Raw genomic sequence first — 27,435 nt, forward strand, 5'->3', positions numbered from 1 at the left:
TAATTTGAATATCATTATAATTTAAGAGATCTTAAATAAATATTAACAAAGACCAAATCTGAATCGAAATGAACACATATAACTCAAGTTCTATTAAATTCCATAACCAAATGATATATATGTTATATTAAATTTTAAAACTAAATCACTTCATTTTTCTATCACAAAAACATATCTTTATTTAGAAATCTATTTTGCGGTTTTCTCCTCTATATATATATATATATATATATTTTACATTTTTCAGATTTGCTTGTAACCAATCCATTTAAATCGGAATCCAATAGCTAAATTTAGGTATGTTTAAATATGGAATACATGTAATTTTACACACATATATATATATATATATACCTTTATGTTTTCTACTTTTTTATAAAAAAAACATCAATTCATTTATATATCTTGTAAAATGCACAAAGCACCTCAAGTCTCGTTAACCGTTCTACTTATCTTGTCCCTTCTTGTGTTAGGTTTGTTTTTTTTTAATCTAGATTTGATATAATAAAATTCATTTACAATGAATTTGATTAAGCAATACCATTATGTTTCCGTAATATATCAATCAAACTATATTATATTTAAAACTGATTTCAGAATTAAATTTCATCATAGAAGTCCATTATAGTTTAGTTATTTTTATTTCAGATTGATGTCAGATCCAAAAACTAATTAACTGTTTTGTCTTAGATCTCGAAATTAATCTCCAAATATATTTTGTAAATTTTGGTTAATTCTCTTTTATAAATTGTATATACAGAAACTGAGATTTCTGTTTGAAATATCTACAGGAACAGGAGTTGAAGGAAAAGAATGTACCGTGCGTTCTAAAAATAAAAATAACACATGTTCATTCACAAAATGTGACGCTAGGTGTGCACGGTTGTATAGAGGCTATGGTGATTGCCGTCATGGTCAGAGAGTAACAGACAAACCAGGAACATTAAGGTGTTACTGCACTTATTCTTGTTGAAAGACATCACGAGTGCACACGCCTGCCTTTTATCGTTGCCGTTAACTTTTGTTATGTGTACCGTAACCATCATATCATATTCATGACAGTTGCATTTATAATATAATAAAACACTAGATTAGTACCCATGCTAGAGCACAGATTGAAATTTCTTTTATTTATATTATAATTTTAAAATAAAGTATAATTTATATTATTATTTTAAAAGTTTTTTGGATAAAACATTATGCAATAAAATCATATGTTAAATGTGATGGCTTAGAAAAACATCTATTTTGTAAGTTTTATATTGTTAATTTTGTAATTTTATGTATGAGATATAGGTATGTTTGTTGTTTGTTTTATTTTAATTTTTGAACATATTTGGTAAAAATATTTTAATATGACCCGTGTTTAGCTAATATTTTATTTTTAACTGCACAATAAGATCCCAGAAATCATGATTAAGAATGATAAATTGCCAAAATTTTATTTTTTTATGCCTAACAATATATATTTTGTAACAATACATGAAATACTAAAGATTTTATTTTGAAAATTGTATAAATCATTGGAATATTATCTTTCAGAGGATTCTTTGGGATATTCTTACATATATATTGACCAATTAATCTATAATATTTTTTGTAACCAATCTATATTTAATCTATAACATATTTTGTAACAAACTTATAAAAATTATATAGTCTACAAAAAAAAGTTGTGTACTTCCGTTTTATTATATAGGGGATATGTATGGTCCAACTTTTTGTATTAGTACCCCAACTGTTTCAAAACAAAACATAATATGTTTTTAGCTTTAATTAGAAATATATACTTATAAAAAATTTATACTAGTATTTTTGCAGCAGTTTTTGCTCAAAAATACTTTTTGGAAAGTTTTTATATTTAATGTATTAACTTTAATGTTAGTTACCAAAACTTCAAAATTAATTATAGCTAAGATTTTAAAAAATAAATAAATCTTTCTACCTCATTCAAATATAAATATATGATTTCCTTTCATTTTTTATTTAAATTTATATTTAAATTATCTTGAATTATTATATAATACATTTAGTTAATAAAAATTGTGATTTTTTCCTGTATATGATGTAATACAAATTTTTTAAAACGGACATATATTACTCAATAAATGAATAAAAAATACAGGTACAATATACCACATCGTCTAAAAAAATGGGCAATGGTTCAGAGTCCAAAATGATTCCAAATACAAATGAACTAGATAATGTCCCACGCTACCAGCGCGGAGAAACTTTTTTTTATTTATTATTCGTTGATAATTTGTTTATGTTGTATCATTTATTTACATGTTATATAATATAGTACTATATGGTGAGTTTTGATTCCTATTAAACTACTAATAGATAGACCTAAAAACTATTACCGATACCCATATTAGCCCTGTTTTTCGGTTTGTATCCGTCCCGAAAAAAGGTACCCACAGCTTTAGGGTCGAGTGAATTGTATAATAATTATATCATCCATGAATAATGATCGAGTATCGGATATTAATTTAATTTTTGAGCGTCTCGTTACCCGTCTCAATACATGTTTATTACCCAACTCATAAATACACGTTAATATTTTGTAGAATAATATTACCAGCGTGAGGAAATATTGATGTAAATTTGGATTTGTTTGTTACAAAATAATAGTAGAAAATTTATTAATTATATACATTTTATAAAATTATATATTTAATTTACTTAAGGTCATACTCTGATTTCGACCCGTAGTTGGTACTACTATTTTGGTTTGGTGCAATATCAAATTCATTAATTATACATTCGGTAAAGCCAAAAAAAATCCAACAAAACATGTATTGACCTGTGATTTGGTATTACAAATTGATGTGATCGTATTTAGAGATCTTAATATACCAAATTTACAAATTGAAGTTATTGGTATAAGATGTTATATATTAGTTTTATAGGTGAAAATTACAATTAGGTTATGTATATTATCAACATTATACACTTAGTATTGTTTATATAGTGAATATTGTGTATAAACAATTAAGTTTTAGCCAATTAAATTGTTTGTTATTATTTCCTAAGATTTATGAAACAATAATTAGAGTTTTCTTATTTTGTAAACAAATCTAAACTTTTCTTTTGTTAGTTATTGGAATAATTAAAATATAATAGCATTTTCGTAATATGTCACATCAGAACTGGTTAAATTTTTAACAACATAGCTTAAATAAGTATATAGATATATTTCTAAAATATAAAGAATGTTTTATCCTAATTTTAATATATATTTGTTATTATTAAATGATTTAGATATGTAAATATTTAATCTTAGTTCTATAAATAAATTTAAATTTTATAATTTTCTAAATAGTTTGTTATTGTTTCCTAAGATTTCTGAAACAATAAATAGAATCTGTTTAATTATTTTATTACATAATTTCAAAATAATTTTATTATTATTTTATTAAGTAATTTCGAAATTATTTTATTAATGATTTCTTGTAATAAATTAATAATTATTATTTTTTTGGATAATCATTTTCTGGTTACAACAAATTAATATTAAGATTCTGTTATTATATTTTGTATTAAAATATAATGGTATTTTATGTAATATTTTACATGAAATAAGGTTATTTGTTTAAAGGATTGCTTAAATAAGTATATAGATAGAAAGCTTGATTTATGAGGCATTCAAACTTTAAAAACTTTTATTTGGTTCATTCTAGTACTTTATTTTAAAGATTTTTAAAAGGTTAAATATAAAAAAATATTTAAAACTTTTAAAAAATTAAATATGATAAATATTATAGCGTGGATACACAATAAATATTAAAAATTAATATAAGAGAAATTCCTTTAAATACCACAAAAAAAGTTTTTTTTCCAAAAATACCACATTTTAGTTTTTTTTTTCCAAAAATACCACAAAAGTTTTTTTTTCCAAAATTACCACTAACACAAAAAATTGAATTTTAAGAATGTAGAATTTTTTTTTTTATGTTTGGATTGACAAATTTAGTTTTAGGGTTTAGTTTTTAGGGGTAGGGTTTAGTATTTATAATTTAGAAATTAGTTTTTAGTATAGAACTTTAATTCAATTATGTGGTATTTTTGGAAAAAAATACATTTTAGTGGTAGTTTTGGAAAAAAAACTAAATTGTGGTATTTTTGGAATAAAAACATATTTTAGTGGTATTTATGACAATTGCCCTTAATATAATATAGTATAAGTTAAAATATCTCGGAACGGGTTATATAGTCGGACGGGTTTAACAACCCGATTTTTATGATTTTAATTGGGCCGGTTTGTTTTGTTATGAAGATCGGCCCTTAAGGCGAAAAATATTAAACGACAAAAGGATGTCGTGTGTTGTGTGTGTATATGTATCTCTTCTTTCTTGTGCCGTCAAAGAGAAAATCAAAACCTAAACCTAAAAGCAGCCACCACTTAAAGTGGGAATGAGAGAGAGAGAGCTGAGCCACCATTGTTGTTGTTAATCCGTTATAGTTGCAGTTCCGTGATGAAGCCATCGTCGAGTCCACCAGTATTGTTGTCCGAGCGCACCACTCGGATCTTCTCTGTTGTCGTCAATGTCATCCGTTCACCATTGTTCGTAAGACGGCCACCGTGTCACATCACAGATGTCACCGCTGTAATTGGAGCAGCCGTAGCCCTAGTCGAGGCCGTTAAGGGTAAGGAAACCCTATATTTACTTTATAACTTGCGGAAGAAGTTTCTGATGTTTGATTTGTTGCTTTGTCTTGTTCCATATTTTTGTGGCATGAGGACCAAACCATAGTGAGCTAAACCGTTTCGTGGAGCCGCCGAACAGATCCGTGGAGAAAAGTTGCAGAGGTAATAGCGAAGCTTTTTTCTCGTGTTGTTAATGTTGTGTGATGGTGATTATTGAACCAAATCCTAAACCGAACTAAACCATAGTGTGTATTAAAGTCGAGAACCGATGCAATACGTGAGTTGATTTGTGTTGGTGTGGTCACGTGTATAAGTTGAACGGTGGTGTAATGGATAATGTGCTGTAATTGGTTATTGATTAAACTAAGGCTGCAAATGTCGAAGAGATTGAACAGGTTGAAAAAAATTATTCAACTAATTTTCACCATTTGCATTGTAAAAGTTGAAGAGGTTGGAAAAAATTATTCAGCCCGTTTAACCCAAAAAGTTGAAAAAATAAACTAATCCTACAGTAAAAATCTTCAACTTGTTCAACCACTATTTTGGAGATGAATGAGTTGAATATTATTCAACCCAATTTTATTCAACCTATTTTTTCAATTTTGTTCAATTTTGTGCATCCATTTGCAGCCTAAGTTGTATGATTGTGGTTATTGAACCGAATCATGGTCTCGTGGAATTATTAAATTATTGGATTTTGGTTTGGTTTAATTACTAAGCTAGATCTAATTAATTAATTGGAATGATACCGAATCAAGTTAAATATATATTTTGGGTTGGATTGGTTTAATGGATTATCTAAACCGCTGCAGATCGAGGATTATTGCTGAAATGGGTTTCTGTTGTTGCTTTTTCTAAACCAAGGATTAAATCCAATGGTTAAGGTGAGGGTGGTATTTGCGGATATGCATTAACCTCTTTTCTTATATATATTTTTCGATAGTTGCTGAGTATAGACTCAAGAATTGTTTGTTAATTGAATGTGTTTGCGTGGATCTGTGTGCAAGGTAAAGTAGGTTGTTAGTAACATAATATATGTGAAGCACATTAGCTACATGATATGATGTTATTAATTAACTTATATATTATATTATAAATATAATTATGAACATACATGAGAATGAGAATGAGAAAGGAAAAGATACTTGAGGATGTTGGACTATAATGAACCGTCGGTCATAAACCGCTGACGAGCAGGGGAAGAATCGAGCTATTGGCCGTGGTCTTCTAAGAAGGGGGTTTGGGAGCCAGAAAAAATGTTAATGGCCAAACCTATAAGGAAAGTAAAACTTATTAAGTAATGTAAAGAAACATAAATGTTTGAATGCGGTAATTGCCATAGAAAAATAAGATGTAAGTTACTGAGGAGAAATAAGATGTTTGTTTGTTTGTTTGCTTGGTAGATATTCTGAATTTATGCTAAGTAATGATTGTTGATTATATTTGGAACATGATTATTGTATGTCCAATGGGCAGAGTTTGATCTCCTCACTGAGTAAACTTGTTTACTCACCCCCTTCTTTCCCTTTTTCCCAGGTTAGTAAGTTCAAGAGTTACAGTTTCAAGTTTGTTCGTTGGTGAATTTTAAAGAAATAAACGTTTTTGGCCAGACCGGATGGATTACATGTTGTTCTGTCTTTTGCGACGGTACGGTGTTACATTTGGTATCAGAGCCGGTTAAGGCCACTCTGGTGCTGACCCGGAGGGTCAAGATTTCAAAAATGATTTTTATTTTTTTTTATAAAAAAAATGTTTGCAAGGAAAGTTTCCGGAAACGAGTTTTTTTTTGTGTAAAGATTTTGAATTCACCAACAACAAACTTATTTTTGACTTTCATTTTCTGAAAGTTAGTAGGATTTTAATCTTAATCTTAATTTTTATGGCGAGTGGAAATCAATCCTCAAAAGCAGTGTAAGACCCTGAACCGTAGTTGGGAGAAATGTGTGAAGCCAAAAACTGTGCGATAAATCGTTTTTAAAAGAGGAAGATGAGGTGTCAATACTGTGCGAGAGTACTAGGGATAATTCCTCTATTGGGGAAGGTTGGTGATGAAGAAGACAAAGACTTGATTCGTGTTTTATGTTTGTGTGCTTTGTTTGCTTTGATTGAAATTGCCTGTTGCATTATTTCTTTGAGTGAATTATCTATTGCGTGTTGGATTATTATTTTAGGGAGTCTTAATTACAACTTCTAGTTTTGTAAATAAAATTTGAGGCCCTTGTCTGTAAGCTTAAAAGAGAGGGGAAGAAGTTTCAAGTGAAGATCAGTTTGTTAGGATAGTCAGGAAAGTAAAGTAAATTTGTTAAGAGGGACGGAACACCCTAAGATATGTGTGACGACACTAAAGTGATAAATAACATGGAAAGGAGCCCTATAAACCGTAGATGAAAGGAAAAAAAGGGAAAAATGGGAAGGAATCTCATATGGAAGATAACACCATATAAGTCGATATGGTGTTGGCAAGAATGTATACTTGTGCGACATACAGTAAGGTTAAACAAACTACTCAACTCGTTGGAACCTGAATGGACGAAGGAGTGTGGGATTGTTTCTAAAAGTTGAAATGTAAGTTGACTTGGAGAAGTTAACGTTGAGGACCACGAATGCTATTAAGGTCGGTAGTTTTCGGTAGTTTTCTTTGAGTAGTAGATTACAAATGGAAGTTTGGTAAATGATATGCTAGTAAGGCTAAACCAATTACTCAACTCACATGGAAGGATGTGTTGTTCGAGTGGACGAAGGTGTGGGACACTAGCTTATAAAAGTCAAATAGACATTTGACAAAATATTGGTGTTAATATAGTGGAAGGACATTTTTTGAGGTGGACCACAAAGTTTAAAGATGAAGTATTGTATAAAGATCACTAGTCAAAGCTATTCTAGTGCTTGTAGAGCACAAAAAGGAATTGCAACAGAGGAAGTGGAAAAGAGCAATGGGAGGACACCACACATTAATGTGGATTATGGACTTCAACAGAGTATTTTATGTAAGCGTTACAGATATATATAAAAAAAAGAATGTGTTGTGACAATGGAGATAGGCTGTTTATAATTTGAAGTTGTCTTAACCCGAATGGGAAAGGGTATGGAGAAAATGGAGATTGTTGGTGGATTGTTGCGGACGACTAGCAGTAAGGAGGTAACTTGGGTAGTTGTAGAGCAGGATGAGTCAAGACGAAAAAGGTTAAAAATAAAAAAAAAAAGTTGTTGATTATAATATTGGGGCTTTAGAGAGAACTTTAGAAAATAGTTGTTATTCTAAACAGAAAAAAATGATTTGAAGAAGAAAAAGACGCTAAGTCTACAATGTATGGAGTTTTGATAGGTGGTACAAGAATCCACTAAGGATAGCGAAATGAAGATCACTAAGAACTATGAGGAGGCAACATTATTTTGATTTGGTGTTTGAGTAATGCAGAATGGTCATTATGTGGTGAATGAGGATTATATGTAAAATATTACTTTGACAGGAAAAAAAAATACATGGAAGTGTGAAACCCAAAAGGAACTGGAACAGTAAGAGAGTGTTAGGAAAAAACACTATGTTAAATTTAACATTGGAAAACTTTCAAAAGGATGTCAACTTTACAGGGTGAACGCAACAGAAGCTTGGTGGATCATTTAGCTCTATGTTGCACAAAACTGTAATGGTCATGGTGGATGTGTACATGATAGACTAGTTTTCACCAAGGGTATCAATTCCCTATGCAGTTTTAGTACAAAGGGTTATCAATCCAAATGGTTGTTATGCTAGCAGATAGGATGCAATCAGAAACAAGCAAGTCAAGCCAAGCAATTGAGGTTTTGGGTTCTAACAGTCCTAATATAAACAAAGTAAAAGAATATAAAAAAGTAAACCACACGACCTAAGCACTTGATGCAAGCAATCAAGTACAGGATCGAGTGGGGTGATCGAGTATGCAAGTGAACTATGAACAGCTCGAGGTATTACTCGATGCAGGTTATCGTGTACCTGATCGGGTACGTGGTCGAGTAAGTAAGTAAAATGCACGAAATGAAATACGAAAGTTCCTAAGGATGGGGATAATCGAATCCTAAGTGTTCTAGACCAATACGGATGCCTTACATGCCTCAAGCAATTATTTCCTAGACAATGAACCTCTAAAACCTTGTCACCACACTGTCGCACTAGTAACAATCAACCTTGAACATACTACCACACTATCGCACTAGCAATATGAACAAGCAGGCATTAAGAACAATTCATTTTTGTCAGTATACTTAGACTTATCTAATGTTGTCACTCAAAGTTAAGTATACCTCTATTATTGACCTAATCAAGCATTTTATCTACTCCTTTCGACCTGTAGCATTATAAACGCCCTAGATCTAATCTCAACCTGTCGGTCTGTTGACCGCATTAAGAACATCAACCTAGAAGGAAATTTATATATCATAACAATCAACTAAAGCATCCTAACCGATCAAGAACACCTAATCATCTATCCCATCCCTAGAAACGTTGCTACACTACTCGGACATAGAAACGAATGATAAAGCCATAGAAATAAACGAAAATGACATTATTAAAAGATAGAGTAGAGTAGAAAAGAGTAGGGATAAAAGATCTATGAAAAACTACAAAATAAAAGTACAAAAACAAGAAAAATATGTTGAGTCGCTCAGTTCTCTCACAGAAGCTCTCGCTCTCTGGTTTGAGGGTCTACGGCATGCTTGTTTGCAAGCTAGGGAAAGAGGGGGTTTATATATGGAAACCCATTTGACCTAGCTTCTCAGACCTGCCCGATAGTCTACTCGATGGGGTACACGAGGCTTGAGTCGGGTAACTCCTCAGGTGGATCTTCGGGTTGCTCTTCGCGCTCTTGGATCCTCTTCGATTGTGTTGGGGTTCGGACTTGTTCTTGTAGCTCGATGGCTCCTTCGGGTACATGCTCGAGTTGTCCTTGTTTTTCCCTATTTTTGGCTCTTTAGCACCTGTTTTCATCCAATATATGCAAATGCAGAAATGCAACACCCTAAATGCTCTAAAACTTGATTCCTACAGTAAATGGTCTAAAAATGCTAAGTTAGAGGTATGAACAATGCAAAATATGGACAAAAAAGGATGCTAAAAACATGTAAATTAGAGTGTTATCCGCTAAAGACAAATTTTCTGGAAAATGAATTTGTAGACAAAATTTCCGGAAATTACATTGCAATAACTACGCACTAATGATATTCTCAATTGTCAAAATTATTCTGAATACAAATGAGTAGACCCTTGATTTATCAGGCATTCAAACTTTAAAAACTTTTATTTGGTTTATTCCGGTTCTTTATTTTAATTTTTTTTAAAAGGTTAAATATGAAAAATATTTAAAACTTTTAAAAAGTTAAATATGATAAATATTATACCGTAGATACACAACAAATATTAAAAGTTAAGATGATATAGTGTGAATTAAAATATATCGGGACGGGGTTATATAGCGGAACGAGTTTTATCGTTATTTATATTAATTAAAAAATATCAGTAATTCGGTGTTACACGGGTAACACACCATTTCATTATTTTGTTAACACTGTTAGTATCATAGAATAGACATCTAATTAAATTTAAACAAATATTATTTAAAAATAAATTATATTGCGGTATTATATGATTTATTTAACAATTATTATATAATTATAACATATTTAACCAACAAATACAATTTATAATTTTAATATTTTAATTATAAATAATTTTGTCCTGCGGTGTACCGCGGGTCCTAATCTAGTTGAAATTAATACACAAGTTTATTCCGCTTGTACTTTGACAGAAACATTAGTTCTTGGTCAAAGCTCTTCAACAATCGTCTCTCTTCACACTTGATTTGACATATTAATACAAAGAAAAGCTTATTGTTCTCGAATTTCTCTTAGCTCACTTAGCCGAGTTACAGTAAAACCAATAAGAAGAAGGGAAAATGACACCCACACCCACTTTCTCCTAAAGTATTGACACTTACACCCACTTTCTACTATCCCTATATTTTTCTTATGTCAAATTACAACTTACACCCTCTAACTAAACTAACCTTCTCTTTCTACTTTTTTTTTTCCTTCTCATCTCTCTCTCTAATTTTTCTCTTTCTTTTCTAATATTTTTTTTCTTTAACATTTATTTTTCATTTTCATTACTAAATTTTAAGTTTAGTAACTTTAGTTGATGATAAACATACTAAATTTTAAGTTTTAGTAACTTTAGTTGTTGACAATTATATAATAATCATACACCTTGAACCCTAAATCCTAAACCATGAATTAAAAATATAGACACATCATCCACATACCTAAACCTAAACTTTTAACCTTAACCCCTAAATCCTACACCTTGAACCTTAGACAATACAACTTGAACTCAAAACATAGACATTGAATCTATATACCATCTAAAGTCTAAACCCTAAACTATGGTGATGTTTGAACATGCAACAAACTTGTCAATAAATTTCATCTGGATTGCTTGTCCACATGGTCAGAGTTTGGTGGATAGACTTAGAGATTAATAATGACCATGTTTGTTGTGTAGTATGCTTCTAGTGACACTTCTAAGTTCTAATATCTCTAATTTTAGCTTAAAAATAGTACAAAAACATTTGGCTAAAAGACATCTAAGTGGCTAAACTATAGTGATGTTTAAACATGCAACAAACTTGTCAATAAATTTCATCTGGATTGCTTGTCCACGTAGTCAGAATTTGGTGGTTAGGCTTTGAGATTAATAATGACCATGTTTATTGTGTAGTATGCTTCTAGTGACACTTCTAAGTTCTAATATACCTACTTCTAGCTGAAAATAGTACAAAAACATTTAGCTAAAAGAAATCTATGTGGCTAATTTATCTTGGACAAATTTCTGCTCATGTAAAAAATGAGCAAGATATTATAAGATAAGTATCCATAACTACTAATCCACATGATTGATATTCAATGTTCTAAATAAATCAATGTTGTTAATTTTTATTTTGTTTATTAACCACTTATGAGTGTATATGTTTCTGGACCAACACAAAATATGAAGCAAGGAGCTCATGGTGTCTATGGATTTAATTGTGTGGATGTTGTATGATGATTCTTTGGTCTGTCTACATTGGTATCCACAAAAAAATATCCACATGATCACATCCATAGCCACCATTCAACTGTTATTCTTCAGCTTAATGTCCAGATATGCTTTGTAAATCCATGGAGACCTATCCATAGTTTTTCTATCCACTAAACTTTGTTTATTTTTTTTTAAAGTGAATAGTTTTGGTTTTAGGTTCAAGGGTTTATGTTCTAGGATTTAAAATTTAGAATTAAAGGGTTTTGTACTTATTTGGTCTATGTTGTGTTATGGATAATATGCTATGGATAAAGATCTAACCAAATTTATGTATGTATATTTTGTATGAATAAACACAAGTAACTATCTATTAACAATACTGCAATTGATTATCCACTTATAATTGAACAAATGTTCAACGACTGATGGATACTGTATAATCTAAAAATTCATAAAAAATATAGCAATATGTATCTTAAAATGTAGAAAATATATAATCATAACATATTTTATATATATAAATAGAAAATTTGTTTTATGATAACAAATAAATATATTTTACTTTGTTAAAGTGTTAACAACAAAAAATAAGAGAAAATGAGAGAAAAAAAGGAGAGAAAGAGAAGATGGGCAAAATCGTCCAAAATGTGTGTGTATCTTTACAAAATACTTGTAAAAGTATAGGAAGGAAGGAAAGTGGGTTTTGGTGTCACAACTCAACACTAAAGTGGGTTTTCGTGACATTAAGAACATGGACACACACCTTTCCGTCGTGGTTGTTCTTTGTGGAATTAGTTGATAGTACTGATATGTACTACTAAAGTAGTGATAGATGTTGTGTAGAATGGAGAAGGAGAGCAGTTTTACAATGTTCGATTGCGTAAAAGTATAACATTGACTTTTTAGATATGTTTTCAATTATAGTAAGGATTTTATATGTATAATATATAGTATAAAAAGATGTATGGGTAACGACTTCTTATTTGGTCCAAGGAAGGGACTCGAGTGGGGAACGCTTTTGATGTGCATACCGAAGATTGCGCATCAATCAATGTTATAAAGTCAAAAACTAACCGGAGCTATATATTTATATACATATAAAGAGATTACGACCATTAATTCTCAGCCGTCCGGTAAAAATGGAGGGTACTATTCTCAAGTTACAAGTTACAACTAGCATTTCTGGTGACCCCGAGACCGGGAATGTTCGTCACGTGACGATTTCGTTGTCGTCCCACCAAACATTTATCGTTATTATTACAAACAAAACCGTTCTTAAACTAATGTTTAAATATCACAAAGCACTGATTTTATCACAAAGCACTGATTTGTTCCAATTAACTACTATTAATTGCAACAACTACAAAAGACTACCTCCACGGATCCACCGACTCCACAATTTCATATCCATAGTTTTCCTTTTTTGGTCTTAACTCCAGAGTGTGTTTTTTTTCTAACACCACCACAACTCGAAAGTTTATATCCATAAATTTGGTACATCTTTTAATCACAGTTTTAGATATATGTATATATATATATATCGTCTTTTTCTTCACGAAAATTCATCCGAACACACAAAAATGGTACTTCTCCATTTAAAACATTCATATGAACTAATCATAATTCAAATTATAGTGAAAGATTTGAATCTTAGTTTTATCCAAAAAAAAAAAAAAAACTTAGTTTCTCAACTATAAGTTTGCTGTAACTCTATACAAAATATGAATAAAAAATCTAATAAATTCAGAATGGTGAAATGAAGCATTCATCTATATTTTGGTGAAATTGAACCGTTTACGTAGAATATAACGTAATAAATTTATTTATTTATTTTCTATATTTTCGTCTTTTTTTATTGAATATTTTTGTTCTTCTTTACTCGTCAATTAGCGTACAAATATTTTGTTAAAGTTAACAAAATTCTAGTATTCGACAAAGATGTTTTTTTTTGTTTCCGTACATTTTGTAACGTATGAAGATTGGTTTGAATTAATCTTTCAAAATTCCGGTGATGGAGATATATAGGTGTGATCACGATTACGAGTTAGGACGTTTGTGGGGACGTTGGTGATTCTAGGATTAGATCGATGTTTTAGCATTAGCAAGTAGTTAGGTTTTGTCTCTAAATTTTCAGACCTTGTTTTCCACATCTTAAGTAATTCATGCTGAGTAAAAACAAAAACTAGACTGATCGTTCTAAATTATCTAGATCTCACGAAGATTTACATAACTTTTGTGGTATATTATTGGTTTAGTATATACTTTTTTCAATGGCCCCTTACTAGAATGAGCAAATTTTGTTTGCTTTGATGAAGTGTAATGAGGACCAATATATAGTTGACCCCATATCAACAACAAATGAGTTTAGGCTTAGTGGTTTTATAAGATCTTATAAATATGGTCAAATTAGTCCGCTTAAACATTACTATAGGTTAGTTCACTTAAAGAAAAAAAAAAGATTAGTTAACTTACACGAAAGGATATAGGAAATAAGGCATGCATGAACTTGTGGACGATATTGCCAAAGCATAAGATCGATCAATCGATCCAACGGTTGGTGATATTAACGCTACAGCACATTTTGAGCTGTCGGATTACATTTACATACACACTTTGACTAGTAACCATGATAACTTATGTGCGCATCAAAACATTTGATTATTCCTCTCTTATTAATACTTCATCCAGAAGGAAAAATACAAAGAAAACTAAAATTAAAAGGAAGATAACAAAATTAAGGGTCTGAATGGTAACTGCAGTCAGTGCGGACAAATCCGTCTGCGGACCAGACTGCTCTGTTTTAAGGGTGAAACAACCCTTCCCGTTTTTTTTTTTTATACCTTAATTTACTAGTGGTTCCATACCCACTAACATCCTAACAACAATCAATAACCGTGGATAACCAAATAAAACAATTCCATTAATCCAATAAAATTCCAACATAAATAATCCAATAACCAATAACACCATAATCCAAACAAAGAAATAACCAAAAGCTAACATCCTACAATATTCCAATGACTTAATCTAGCAACCTAACAACAGCTAGACCACAATCAATCAAGCCTCTAGAACATCCTCCTCCTCATTGCCTTTGATTCCACGATCACACTTTGCCTTTACCTGCACACCACAAACAACAATTGAGATGCGTAAGTATTATCATAAATACTTAGTGAGGCCGTCCTCCCATCTACTGGGTTATACACACAAGCATATGAGACTCCCAAGTCAACAAACAACAAGAACATAATCAATACATCAAACCAGGAAAACAAGACTCGGCAGGTACTAGTGTCGACCGATGCTAACTTGGTGTCGACCGATGCTACAGGAACAGGTGCCGACCGATGTTGAATGGTGCCGATCGATGCTACTCAAGACGGTGCCGATCGATGCTCCTCAAGAGTGGTATCGATCGATGCCTCTTCTGCAGACACGATCTGCGCGAAACTCAGCGACGAACTCTGATTTCAAACAACACAAATTCGACTCCAAACACGTCTAACCATCTCGGAATTCACTAGAAATCACAAATACAATGTACCCAAGCAAGCAAACACCACAAACCACAAGGAATCACACAAAACGAAGGAGATCTCATGCTTAGATCAACCATGGTCAAGCACTCACCTCAAAATACAGAAGGAAAAGGTCGAAGAACAGTAGAGCAACTCCTTAGGAAGCTTCTCCTTCGTTCCCAGCAATAGAAAACTCAAGAATAGCCAGCAATCTCACTAAATCTCTCTTAGGAATCTCAAGAACACACTTTTCTCCCTTTTTCTCTCCAAAAACACAAAACGTGGCGACAGAGGAAAAAGACTAAACCCTTATTTTGTCGATTTCCCCTTTAAATACCCGGTTAAACCACTAACCAAACCATCCCAATCGAAAAATCGCGAATTAAATCAAACCGGTCGAACCCAGAAATTAGTGGTGTCGATCGATGCCACTAGGGTGTCGATCGACACTCCTCCCAAAATCACAAAATCTGGTTTGCGGATGTTACAATTCTCCCCCACCAATATGGATTCGTCCCCGAATCCCGCAATACCGTCCATCTGCCAAGGACCTCCGTGCCACCATCAGCACGGCCCGCACATCCCTAGACCGGACTAAACACCGTCAGCCAAGGTTTCCCGTGCCACTGTCGCAACAGCCCGCACACCACCGGCTGACCCTCGAGGTCTCCCTCTAGCCAATATACTCGCATCATAAACACTATTTGCTCACAACTCAGTGCTTCCCCCGTCCGTGGTCGCAACCAACGAATCATGCCGGCTCGCTATCAGGCCAACCGCCTTAAGCTACGGCATCCAGGAAGTCACTCACACACACTCCCCCCGCTCTCGGGTCGCAACCCTCGAGACATACCGGCTCACTGCCGAGCCTCGGCTCACAGCTATGGTATCCAGGGAGCCTCACATATCCCGCTCTTGGGTCGTCACCCTCAAGCGCGCTCTCGGATCGTCATCCGAAGCAACATACCACTCCCACTCTCCGGCCACAAAGTCCATCGAGCTATCGGTATCACGTGAGTTGGGCCCGCACGGCCTTGAGCAAAACAAATACTGATGCCAACGAGTATCTCCCGGCTAGATCTACCTCAACATTTCCACAAAACTTTCCTTTTTTAGAACCTTTCTGATTCTGGAAACCTTCCTTTTGTGGAAACTTTCTATTTATGGAAACTTTCCAAAAATAGAAACCCGAGCTATTTCTCTTTTCCCATGACAACAACAGTCAAACATAAAGAAAAATACTCATCTTATTAATCTCAAAAATGTCATAATCGTTACAATCTCAACGAAAATACATCAGAAAAAGCAAAAATACAACAACCAGAGCCATCAACCCGCATCCCGAGCACCACCTCATCTTGATACTTAGTCGCACAACCAACCACCCCTAAGCGACCAAATATCAAGAGAGATGGGCTGGAATACTCCGTACCCGCTCCAGCCACGGACTGCAACTCGGACCCGGCTAGACAAGCTCAAGTCGCGGTCTGCTTCTCAAACCACTTCTTAAACCTTGCCTTCATCCTCGCCTCGGGCTCCCAAGTCTGCTCCTCTACTCCGTCACAGTCCCACAGGACTCTCATCAAAGGAATCTTCTTCTTCCGAAGTTCCTTAACTCTCCTCTCGAGCACCCTCAATGGCCTCGCCTCTAAAGTCATGTTAGGCTGAAGATCCTCAGGAATCTTAGCCAACAACTGATCACCCTCGTGAAGACACTTCCTCAGCATCGACACATGAAATACCTTGTGGAACGCACGCATAACCTCAGGCAATTCCAACCGGTATGCCACTGGTCCCACCCGCTCAACCACTCTGAACGGACCCATGTATCTCGGACTCAACTTAGTCTCTGTCAATGACCTGTTCGGACCCCGCATCATGGCCATCTTGAGGTACACTCTATCACCAACCTGAAACTCAAGATCCTTTCTCTTCTTATCAGCATAGCTCTTCTGCCGATCCTGAGCCTCCTTCATTTTCAGCCTCAAAACCCGAATCTTCTCCGAGGTCTCCTGAACAAAATCTGCACCAAATATGCTCCTCTCCCCCACCTGAGTCCAACATAATGGTGTACGACACGGCCTCCCATACAAGGCCTCATAAGGAGCCATCCCAATACTAGCCTGGTAGCTGTTGTTATAAGCAAACTCCACCAAGCTCAAGTGATCTGCCCAATGACCACCCCAATCCAGCACACACATCCTCAATAAATCCTCCAAAATCTAGATCGTCCTCTCTGACTGACCGTCCATCTAAGGATGATAGGCTGTACTCATATGCACCTACGTGCCCATCTCCGCCTGAAATGCCTTCCAGAACACCAAGGTGAACTTGGAATCTCTATCAGACACAATACTAGCAGGCACACCGTGCAATCTGACTATCTTCCTCACGTACTTCTTGGCCAAAACCGCTGCTCCATCAATTTTCTTGATGGCCAGAAAATGCGCAGACTTAGTCAAACGGTCCACAATGACCCAAATAGCATCAAACGTCCTAGACACAGGCAAACCCACCACGAAGTCCATCGTGATCAAATCCCACTTCCACTCTGGAATAGGCAAACTCTGTAATAAACTACCAGGAACCTGATGCTCCGCCTTCACCAGCTGGCAAGTATCACACTTCGCCACCCAGTCGGCTACGTCCTTCTTCATCCCGACCCAGTGATAATACCGCTTGAGGTCACGGTACATCTTGGTCGCCCCTGGATGAATAGAGAACTTGCTCGAATGAGCCTCTCTCAGTATCTCCTGCCTCAAATCCTCACCCTTGGGCACACAGATCCGACCATGCACAAGGATAGTACCATTAGCAGAAACCTGATACTCTGCACCCGCATCCTTAGAGGCATTCACCAGCCCCTCATCGCTCTCCTGAGCTAACCTCACTCTGCTCAACAAATCTGCTCTATCAGCTGCCTCCAAACCCAAAGGTTCCTGTGAGATAGCACACAAACTCAATGCACTAATCTCACCTACCAACGCCTCTATACCCTGCTCCTGAGCCGAAGCCACCCGCTTCCGACTCAAGGCATCTGCAACCAGGTTAGCTTTACCAGGATGGTAAGCTATGTCCAAATCATAATCCGCTACTAACTCCATCCAGCGCCTCTGCCTCAAATTCAGCTCAGGCTGAGTAAAAATGTACTTCAGACTCTTGTGATCTGTAAATACCTGTACCTTCCCACCATACAGATAAGATCTCCAAATCTTAAGAGCAAAGATCACTGCTGCCATCTCCAAATCATGAGTAGGATAATTAGCTTCATGCTTCCGCAACTGCCGCGAAGCATAGGCTATAACATTCCCCTGCTGCATAAGTACACAACCCAACCCCACTCTAGAAGCGTCTGTATACACAACATAAGGCTCGTCCTGCTCAGGCAGTGCTAACACCGGCGTGGTAGTCAACATCTGCTTGAGACTTGCAAAACTTGCCTCACACTCCGGTGACCACACAAACGGGACATCCTTCCCTGTAAGCTTAGTCATCGGCTGAGCCATACTCGCAAAACCCCGAACAAACCTCCTGTAGTAATCTGCTAACCCCAGGAAACTCCGAATCTTAGTGGCACTCTGCGGCCTCGGCCACTCCCTGATGGACTGAATCTTCTCTGGATCCACTGAAACTCCCTCAGCTGAAACAATATGACCCAAGAACCCCATCTCACGCTGCCAGAAACTGCACTTACTCAGCTTAGCAAACAACTTCTGCTCCCGTAGCTTCTCCAACACTGCTCTCAAATGTACTACATGCTCCTCAGGACTCTTAGAATATACCAGGATGTCGTCGATGAAAATGATGACTGACACGTCTAGAAACTCCTGGAACACGCTGTTTATCAATCTCATAAACGCAGCTGGCGCATTTGTCAACCCAAACGGCATCACCACAAACTCGTAGTGCCCATATCACGTCTTGAAAGCTGTCTTCCTCACATCTGCCTCATGTATAGGAATCTGATGATAACCTGAAGCCAAGTCGATCTTGGAGAACCAAGTAGCACCCCTCAACTGATCCAACAACTCATCAATCCTCGGGAGAGGGTACTTGTTCTTCACAGTAACTCGGTTCAAACCCCGATAATCAATACACAACCGAAAACTCCCATCCTTCTTCTTAACAAACAACACCGGAGCTCCCCACGGTGAACAACTAGGACGGATAAAACCCTTGCCCAACAAATCCTCCAGTTGCTTCTTCAGCTCTGCCATCTCTGCTGGAGCCATCCTGTAAGGAGCCTTGGATAACGGCATCGTCCCCGGTTCCAGCTCAATAGTAAAAGGATCTGACCGAGATGGTGGTAATCCCTGCAATGACTGGAACACATCCTCAAAGTCCTCCACAACCGGAATACCGCTAACCGTAGACCTCCCCACTGACTCTGGCATAGATATAGTAACCAGATAGGCCTCACAGCCCTTCTCGATCATCTTCCCTGCCTGAACGGCTGAGATCACGAGACTCCCCGAAGTCGGTCTAATACCCTGAAAAACCAACTTCCCTCCTGGACGCTCAAACTCCACTCTACCCCGATAGCAATCCAAATGCACCTTATACCGATGCAACCAATCCATACCAAGAATAACATCATACAACTCCACTGGGCTGATAAGCAAATCCGCTGGCCACGACTCTCCTGCGATCTGAATATCAACTCCTCCAGCTCGTCCAATAACCCTCAGGAACTTGCCTCCCGCAACTCTGACAACTCCTGAACGCTCTCCAGAATCCCCTCTGATCCCCGCACTCTCGGCACACTCCAGAGTAATGAAGCTATGAGAAGCTCCAGAATCAAACATAACATGGGACTTAAACCCGCCCACCAACAAGGTCCCTACACAAACCTCATGTGTTGAGAACCTAACACTTGACCACAAACAAAAACAAATATAATCTGAACTATTGGATTGACTAAGTTCGAATCTCAGAAGTTATACCTGTGATCGCTCCTGCACTAGTGCCACCGGGCTCCTGAGTCGAGTACACCTGTGACGTCGGCTCGATCCAACCCACCGGCTGCACACCGTGCTGCACCCCTGGCTGAGCTCCAGCCTGCAACACTGCTACTGCCCTCTGCTGCAACTTGGGACAACGAGGCTTCATGTGCCCCGTCTCTCCGCAGTAGTAACACACTCGAGTATCTATCCGTGGCTCCATCACCGCCCGCTGCTCTGTCACTTCCCGCTGCTCACCTCTCTGTGGACAGCTAGTCACCTTGTGGTCCCTGCTACCACACCCAAAGCATCTCGCACCCCCGTGCCTCGATCTCTGCATAACATCAAACTTCCTCTTCTGCCCCTGCGCAGGCTTGCCGCCCTTGCTAGGAACAGAAAGCGGCTGAGACTGTTGTGGCTGCACCGAAGAACTGACCACAACTACCTGTGACCTCAAGTCATCCTCTATCCCAGCTGCAACCTCAACCAACTCTGCTCTCGTAGCATAGCTCCTCACTCTACACCGAGTCATCAAATCATCCCGCAGAGCCAACAAAAACCTCCGCACCTGAGCCGACTCTGGCTCCCATGCCCTGCCTGCATACCCCACAAGCCGACTGAACTCTGCATCCAGCTCCCGCACTGTACGGTCCCCCTGAGTCAAACCCAAGAACCGTGCCTCCATACGATCAAGAGCCTCCTGAGGAAAATACTTGGAGTTAAACTCCCCCACAAAATCTCCCCAAGACATACCCCGCTGCACCCTCTGTGCTGTCACCGACCTCCACCACACACGAGCATCTCCTGACAAGTAAAACACTGCCAGATCCACCCTGTACCGGTCGGGACACCTAAGCGAAAGGAAAATATCCTCCATCCGCTCTCTCCACTCATCCTCTACACTCGGATCGGTACTTCCTGAGAAATACCCTGCTCCCACATGCCGCAGCTGCTCCATCATCCGCACATACTGAGCATCCACTACCTCGGCCTCCGGCTGCACACCTGCCTGCAAACCCGCCACAGGCTGCACCGCTGGACCCTGCCCACCACCCACTGGCGGCACTACTGGATCCTGCCCACCAACCACTGGCGGCACTACTGGATCCTGCCCACTAACCACTGGCGGCACAACTGCTGGAAGTCGCTGCAAAACCTGAGCTAGCAAGTCCATCAAGACATCCTCCCTGCCCGGAGCACCCTCAGCTGCAACCCCCACACCCGGGGCAACACCGTGACCGACACCGGGCCCATCCGCCCCGCCGTCACCCAAACCAGCCTTGTTTCCAGACACACTAGGATGAACCTGTGACTCCGCCACCTCCTCACTGGCCATGCTCTGGGTCACACTCACACTGGCCTCAGGAACCTGACCCCGTCCCCGACCACGACCACGACCAAGCCCACGACCACGACCACGACCGCGACCAACAGCATCCTCACCTCTAACCATCTGTATCATCCAAGAACAGAAGGCTAAGCAAACAATAATTCTAGTACACAAAAACACAATTTACCGTGGAATCACAACACAGGCTCGAAGAGGATGTTCTAGGACTTCATGCCACACACAATTGACCAACTCACACAATCAATCATAGCATGGAATCCTAAACATCAGCAGCAAAAACACAATGAACCCTAGACCTAGAACCGTAAGGGCTCTGATACCAAAATGAAACAACCCTTCCCGTTTTTTTTTTATACCTTAATTTACTAGTGGTCCCATACCCACTAACATCCTAACAACAATCAATAACCGCGAATAACCAAATAAAAAAATTCCATTAATCCAATAAAATTCCAACATAAATAATCCAATAACCAATAACACCATAATCCAAACAAAGAAATAACCAAAAGCTAACATCCTACAATGTTCCAATGACTTAATCTAGCAACCTAACAACAGCTAGACCACAATCAATCAAGCCTCTAGAACATCCTCCTCCTCATTGCCTTTGATTCCACGATCACACTTTGCCTTTACCTGCACACCACAAACAACAATTGAGATGCGTAAGTATTATCATAAATACTTAGTGAGGCCGTCCTCCCATCTACTGGGTTATACACACAAGCATATGAGACTCCCAAGTCAACAAACAACAAGAACATAATCAATACATCAAACCAGGAAAACAAGACTCGGCAGGTACTAGTGTCGACCGATGCTAACTCGGTGTCGACCGATGCTACAGGAACAGGTGCCGACCGATGCTGAATGGTGCCGATCGATGCTACTCAAGACGGTGCCGATCGATGCTCCTCAAGAGTGGTATCGATCGATGCCTCTTCTGCAGACACGATCTGCGCGAAACTCAGCGACGAACTCCGATTCCAAACAACACAAATTCGACTCCAAACACGTCTAACCATCTCGGAATTCACTAGAAATCACAAATACAATGTACCCAAGCAAGCAAACACCACAAACCACAAGGAATCACACAAAACGAAGGAGATCTCATGCTTAGATCAACCATGGTCAAGCACTCACCTCAAAATACAGAAGGAAAAGGTCGAAGAACAGTAGAGCAACTCCTTAGGAAGCTTCTCCTTCGTTCCCAGCAACAGAAAACTCAAGAATAGCCAGCAATCTCACTAAATCTCTCTTAGGAATCTCAAGAACACACTTTTCTCCCTTTTTCTCTCCAAAAACACAAAACGGCGACAGAGGAAAAAGACTAAACCCTTATTTTGTCGATTTCCCCTTTAAATACCCAGTTAAACCACTAACCAAACCATCCTAATCGAAAAATCGCGAATTAAATCAAACCGGTCGAACCCAGAAATTAGTGGTGTCGATCGATGCCACTAGGGTGTCGATCGACACTCCTCCCAAAATCACAAAATCTGGTTCGCGGATGTTACAAAGGGTGTGAATGGTTGCAGCGGTCATGGCGGCCAAATCTATCTGCGGACTGGACCGTTTTTAATTTACCATTCAACAAATATAGTCCGCAGTGGTGCGGTCCAATTAAAGTAGAGACAAGACCGCTGCAGACCAACTGCGGACCGCTTTTGTATACTAATAGAGTTGGTCCGCAGCGGTCTGTAGTCCGCCCCAAAAATAGAGCGGTCCAGACCGCAGACGGATTTGGCCGCCCTGACCGCAGTTACCATTCAAACCCTAAGTGTGGACAACAAACCGCTGCGGTCCAACTCTATTTGTAAAAAAAAATGGACCACAGTTGGTCCGCTGCGGTTTTGTTTCTATTTTCTGTAAACTGCAGTAGTGCGGACTATAAATAATGAATATAAATAAAAAATGGTCTGATCCGCAGATAGATTTGTCCGTCCCAACCACTGCAACCATTCACACCCAAAATATAAGAAAAATAAAGAGGTGGGAGCATTAAATAAGATTAAATATATAATTTCAGTACCGGAGCTTTGTTTTTACCTGCACTCACGTCCCCTTGCTTGCTGCTCTCTCTATCTCTCTCTCTTCCCTCAAGTCTTACCGAAAAGGAAAACAAAACAAACGAACCAAATAAAGTTAAGTCAGTGCTAAAATGGCCAAATGAGAGACTCTTGCAGATAGAGAGAGAGATTCGTGTGTGAGAGAAGAGGAGCAATATAGTTTTGGGATTCTTCTTGTATAGAGAGATCAACAAAAGATGCTTCGATTTATCCTCTCATGTCTTCTCTTTTTCTCTTTTCGTCTTCCCTCTTCGTCAGCTCGACCAGGTTCGTTTTTTTCTACCAGATTCTTGACTACTCTCCCTTTACTTCATTCTTGGCAACTATCTTCTTTTCTTGAATCGAAATCTTGATTTGCATTTCACTTGAATTAATTACTACTCTGTCCTTTTCTTTTCACCGCTTCTTCTTTCCCGATCAATACTGACTTTGTAAAATTGGATTCACACCAGCTTTCTTATTCTCTTTCAACTGACATCAACGATTTTTGAAATTCTTGATTCTTCAAGATTTACGAGTTGCTATTTCTTGAAACATGTATTTGATTGAGAGCATATTTGATCTGCGTCTAGTACTATTTTTATCATACATTGACCTGTTTTATAAGCTCGAGCATCAAAGGAAAGGTTTTTACTATGTTTCTAATGAATATGAACTGATACATTTTGTGGATTTGTTGAATATCCAATGATTTAGTTTTTTTTTTTTTTTTGCTTTTGAAGCTCCATATGCCTTGCGGATTAGTTGTGGAGCTCGAAAAAATGTCCGAACCCCGCCAACTTATGCTCTTTGGTTCAAAGATATTGCCTACACTGGAGGCATACCTGCCAATGCAACATCTCCTAGTTATATAACTCCTCCATTGAAGACACTTCGATATTTCCCCATCTCTGGAGGTCCAAACAATTGCTACAACATTGTCCGAGTGCCAAAGGGACACTACTCAGTTAGGATCTTCTTTGGAGTTGTTGATCAGCCTAACTTCGACAAAGAGCCTCTCTTTGACATATCTATTGAAGGGACTCAGATTTCCTCTCTCAAATCCGGTTGGAGTAGTGAAGATGATCAAGTCTTCGCTGAGGCTCGCATCTTTCTTATGGGTGGGACAGCTACAATATGTTTCCATAGTACAGGTCATGGTGATCCTGCCATCCTTAGTATTGAGGTTCTCCAGGTTGATGAGAAAGCTTACAACTTTGGTCAAGGTTGGGGCCAAGGAGTGATACTTAGAACTGCCACCAGGTTGGCTTGTGGTACTGGTAAGCCAAGGTTTGGTGAAGATTACGGTGCGGATCATTGGGGTGGTGATAGGTTTTGGAATCCGAGGAGATCTTTTGGTAAAGGCGCTGATTCTCCAAGATCAACTGAGAATACTATCAAGAAAGCATCCGTTTCGCCAAACTTTTATCCGGAAGCACTGTATCAGTCAGCTTTAGTTAGTACAGACGACCAACCAGATTTAACATATAGCCTGGATGTGGAACCAAACAGTAAGTACTCAGTGTGGTTGCACTTTGCAGAGATTGATGCTACAATCACTGCTGAAGGCAAAAGGGTGTTTGATGTTGTGATAAATGGCGACACTTTCTTTGAAGATGTGGATATCATAAAGATGAGTGGCGACAGATATGCAGCACTTGTTCTCAATGCTACAGTGACTGTGAGTGGAAGAACCTTAACAGTCGTTCTACAACCCAAGGCTGGTGGTCGTGCTATTATCAATGCAATTGAGGTCTTTGAGATCATCACCGCTGAGTTTAAAACATTACGAGATGAAGGTACACAACACACGTTTTATGATCATTGCTGTTCTTTTACTTGAATAGATGCTCATTAAGTTTGGCTATCTGAACGTGTGTGCCTCTTACTTTCTTCTAGTTAGCTCTTGAATATCAAGCTGGTTGTTTGATTTCTTTCTTTTTGGATCATTGGATTATAGTTTCACGCTAACGTCTTATACTTACTCGCTATTTTCTATTTCAGTCGGTGCATTACAGAAAATGAAAAAAGCTTTAGCACTTCCATCAAGGTTTGGATGGAATGGTGATCCATGTGTTCCCCCACAACATCCATGGAGTGGAGCTGATTGTCAGCTGGACAAGAACACCAGCCGATGGTTCATTGATGGACTGTATAGCTCCGTTCCTTTTGTTTTGTGCATATACATTAATCATATAATTTATATGAAGTCTAAACATCTACATAAGTCAAGAGATATATGAACTCTTTCTTTTTATTTAGGTATCTCATTAGTTTAGAGTTAAAGGATCTCTCTTTGAGTTTCTGGTCTTCTATCAGGTTTTTGAATAGACAAACCTTGTTGTTATTTTGCAGTGATCTTGATAACCAAGGTCTGAAAGGTTTCCTACCAAACGACATATCAAAACTAAAACATCTTCAGAGCATGTAAGTCAATACATTCTTAATACTGCAAATGACTTGTCGTGTCGGTGTCATTAGCTCTGTCATTCCTGAACTTGTTGAATTTCTCCTTACAGTGAAAGCATCTTGATCAATATCTTTTTCATATTTCAGAAACTTGAGTCAAAACAGCATTCAAGGAGGAATACCTGCATCACTTGGAAGTGTTACCAGCTTGGAAGTATTGTAAGTAATCAGTTTGTTTATTAATTTGAGTACTTGATGCGTTAACTTTTCGATTCTGAGCCCTGAAGCTGAATCTTTATGTATCTTTGCAGAGACCTCTCTTACAATTCTTTCAATGGATCTATCCCTGAAACCTTAGGAGAATTAACATCCCTGCGGATTCTGTAAGATTATTCAGTTTCTCTCGATTTTGTTCTTTCTTTGGTCCATATCATTTTTAGTAGCCAATGGAGTTGACATGGTCAAGCAATATAAAATCTTTTAATTGTGGTTGCAGGAATCTCAATGGAAACTCTTTGTCAGGAAAAGTACCAGCGGCTGTAGGTGGGAGGCTGTTGCACAGAGCAAGCTTCAAGTAAGAATATTTTCAATCAGAGTCTTTAAAATGTTTGGATTTGGCATGTGAAGAATGCTGTTGGAAAAAATCACTCACTCAGCTGGTAACTGTCACTCTTATCTCTGCAGCTTCACAGATAATGCAGGTCTTTGCGGAATCCCAGGGCTTCCAGCTTGCGGACCTCACCTTTCTTCAGGAGCCAAGATTGGGATAGCATTTGGTGTTAGTCTAGCATTACTGTTGATTGTTGCATGTGCAATGATATGGTGGAAAAGACGACAGAACATTCTTCGGGCACAGCAGATTGCAGGTAAAACATTCATTTCTGTCTTCTGTAGACACTAAGAAACTGTATTTAGTCTCTGAGAAAACTTATATGAGCTGCACTGTAAAAATAAATGCAGCAAGAGGAGCTCCGTATGCAAAAAAGAGAACACATGTATCTCATGACATACAAATGTCAAGGCACGGGAACAATAATAACCACGGCCAAGCTCGTACTGCTGTGGAAAATGGACCAAGCTTGTTGTCGTGATATACTTCTCCGGAAGTTGAATCTTCTCTGGTTTTGTCAGCAATACCAATCCCAAACCCCACAAGGTGAAAATGTTCATATCATGTGTTACCACATTGCTCCCCCACAAGAAGAAGACCTAGAGGAAATACATTTGTAAATGGTCTTGGGGTTCTTTTAAGTTCTCTTTAGATATAGGATTCGATTTTTCGTGTTTATTTTTCTTTATGGGATTAGTCCTATGTTTCTTTTGTCTGGTGGGAGTTTAGAGGATACTAGAACATAAAAAACATTACGTTTTAATATATCATTACACATGTTAGTTGAAACCAACCCAAACAAAAGTTGAGAACTCTGTCAAAACTCAACTTTGATACAAAACTGAAAC

At 37.6% G+C, this 27,435-nt stretch overlaps 2 protein-coding genes and 1 long non-coding RNA gene across 4 annotated transcripts; all 3 read left to right on the forward strand.

Annotated features, from left to right (window-relative positions):
• The first annotated feature begins 385 nt into the window (after positions 1-385).
• LOC109130178 (defensin-like protein 153) lies at positions 386-1,169 on the forward strand. Its single transcript, XM_019239380.2, has 2 exons — positions 386-473; positions 792-1,169. Exons 1-2 carry the CDS (start codon positions 413-415, stop codon positions 971-973), a joined length of 243 nt encoding a protein of 80 aa, XP_019094925.1. The 5' UTR covers positions 386-412; the 3' UTR covers positions 974-1,169.
• Positions 1,170-4,367: 3,198 nt separating this feature from the next.
• Positions 4,368-5,646, forward strand: LOC147924000 (uncharacterized). Of its 2 annotated transcripts, XR_015587217.1 has the most exons (3): positions 4,383-4,650; positions 4,745-4,813; positions 5,464-5,646. It is a non-coding gene; the product is annotated as an uncharacterized LOC147924000 (long non-coding RNA). The 2 variants fall into 2 exon arrangements; XR_015587216.1 differs by having other exon boundaries at positions 4,368-4,813.
• A 17,838-nt stretch (positions 5,647-23,484) lies between these two features.
• LOC104757176 (receptor-like protein 4) lies at positions 23,485-27,376 on the forward strand. Its single transcript, XM_010479900.2, has 9 exons — positions 23,485-23,856; positions 24,312-25,367; positions 25,573-25,720; positions 25,924-25,995; positions 26,125-26,196; positions 26,289-26,360; positions 26,474-26,551; positions 26,662-26,843; positions 26,938-27,376. Exons 1-9 carry the CDS (start codon positions 23,787-23,789, stop codon positions 27,066-27,068), a joined length of 1,881 nt encoding a protein of 626 aa, XP_010478202.2. The 5' UTR covers positions 23,485-23,786; the 3' UTR covers positions 27,069-27,376.
• Positions 27,377-27,435: the final 59 nt, after the last annotated feature.

This window comes from Camelina sativa, chromosome 17, assembly GCF_030686135.1.
Source record: "Camelina sativa cultivar CO46 ecotype springtype chromosome 17, ASM3068613v1".
Classification (NCBI taxonomy): domain Eukaryota; kingdom Viridiplantae; phylum Streptophyta; class Magnoliopsida; order Brassicales; family Brassicaceae; genus Camelina; species Camelina sativa.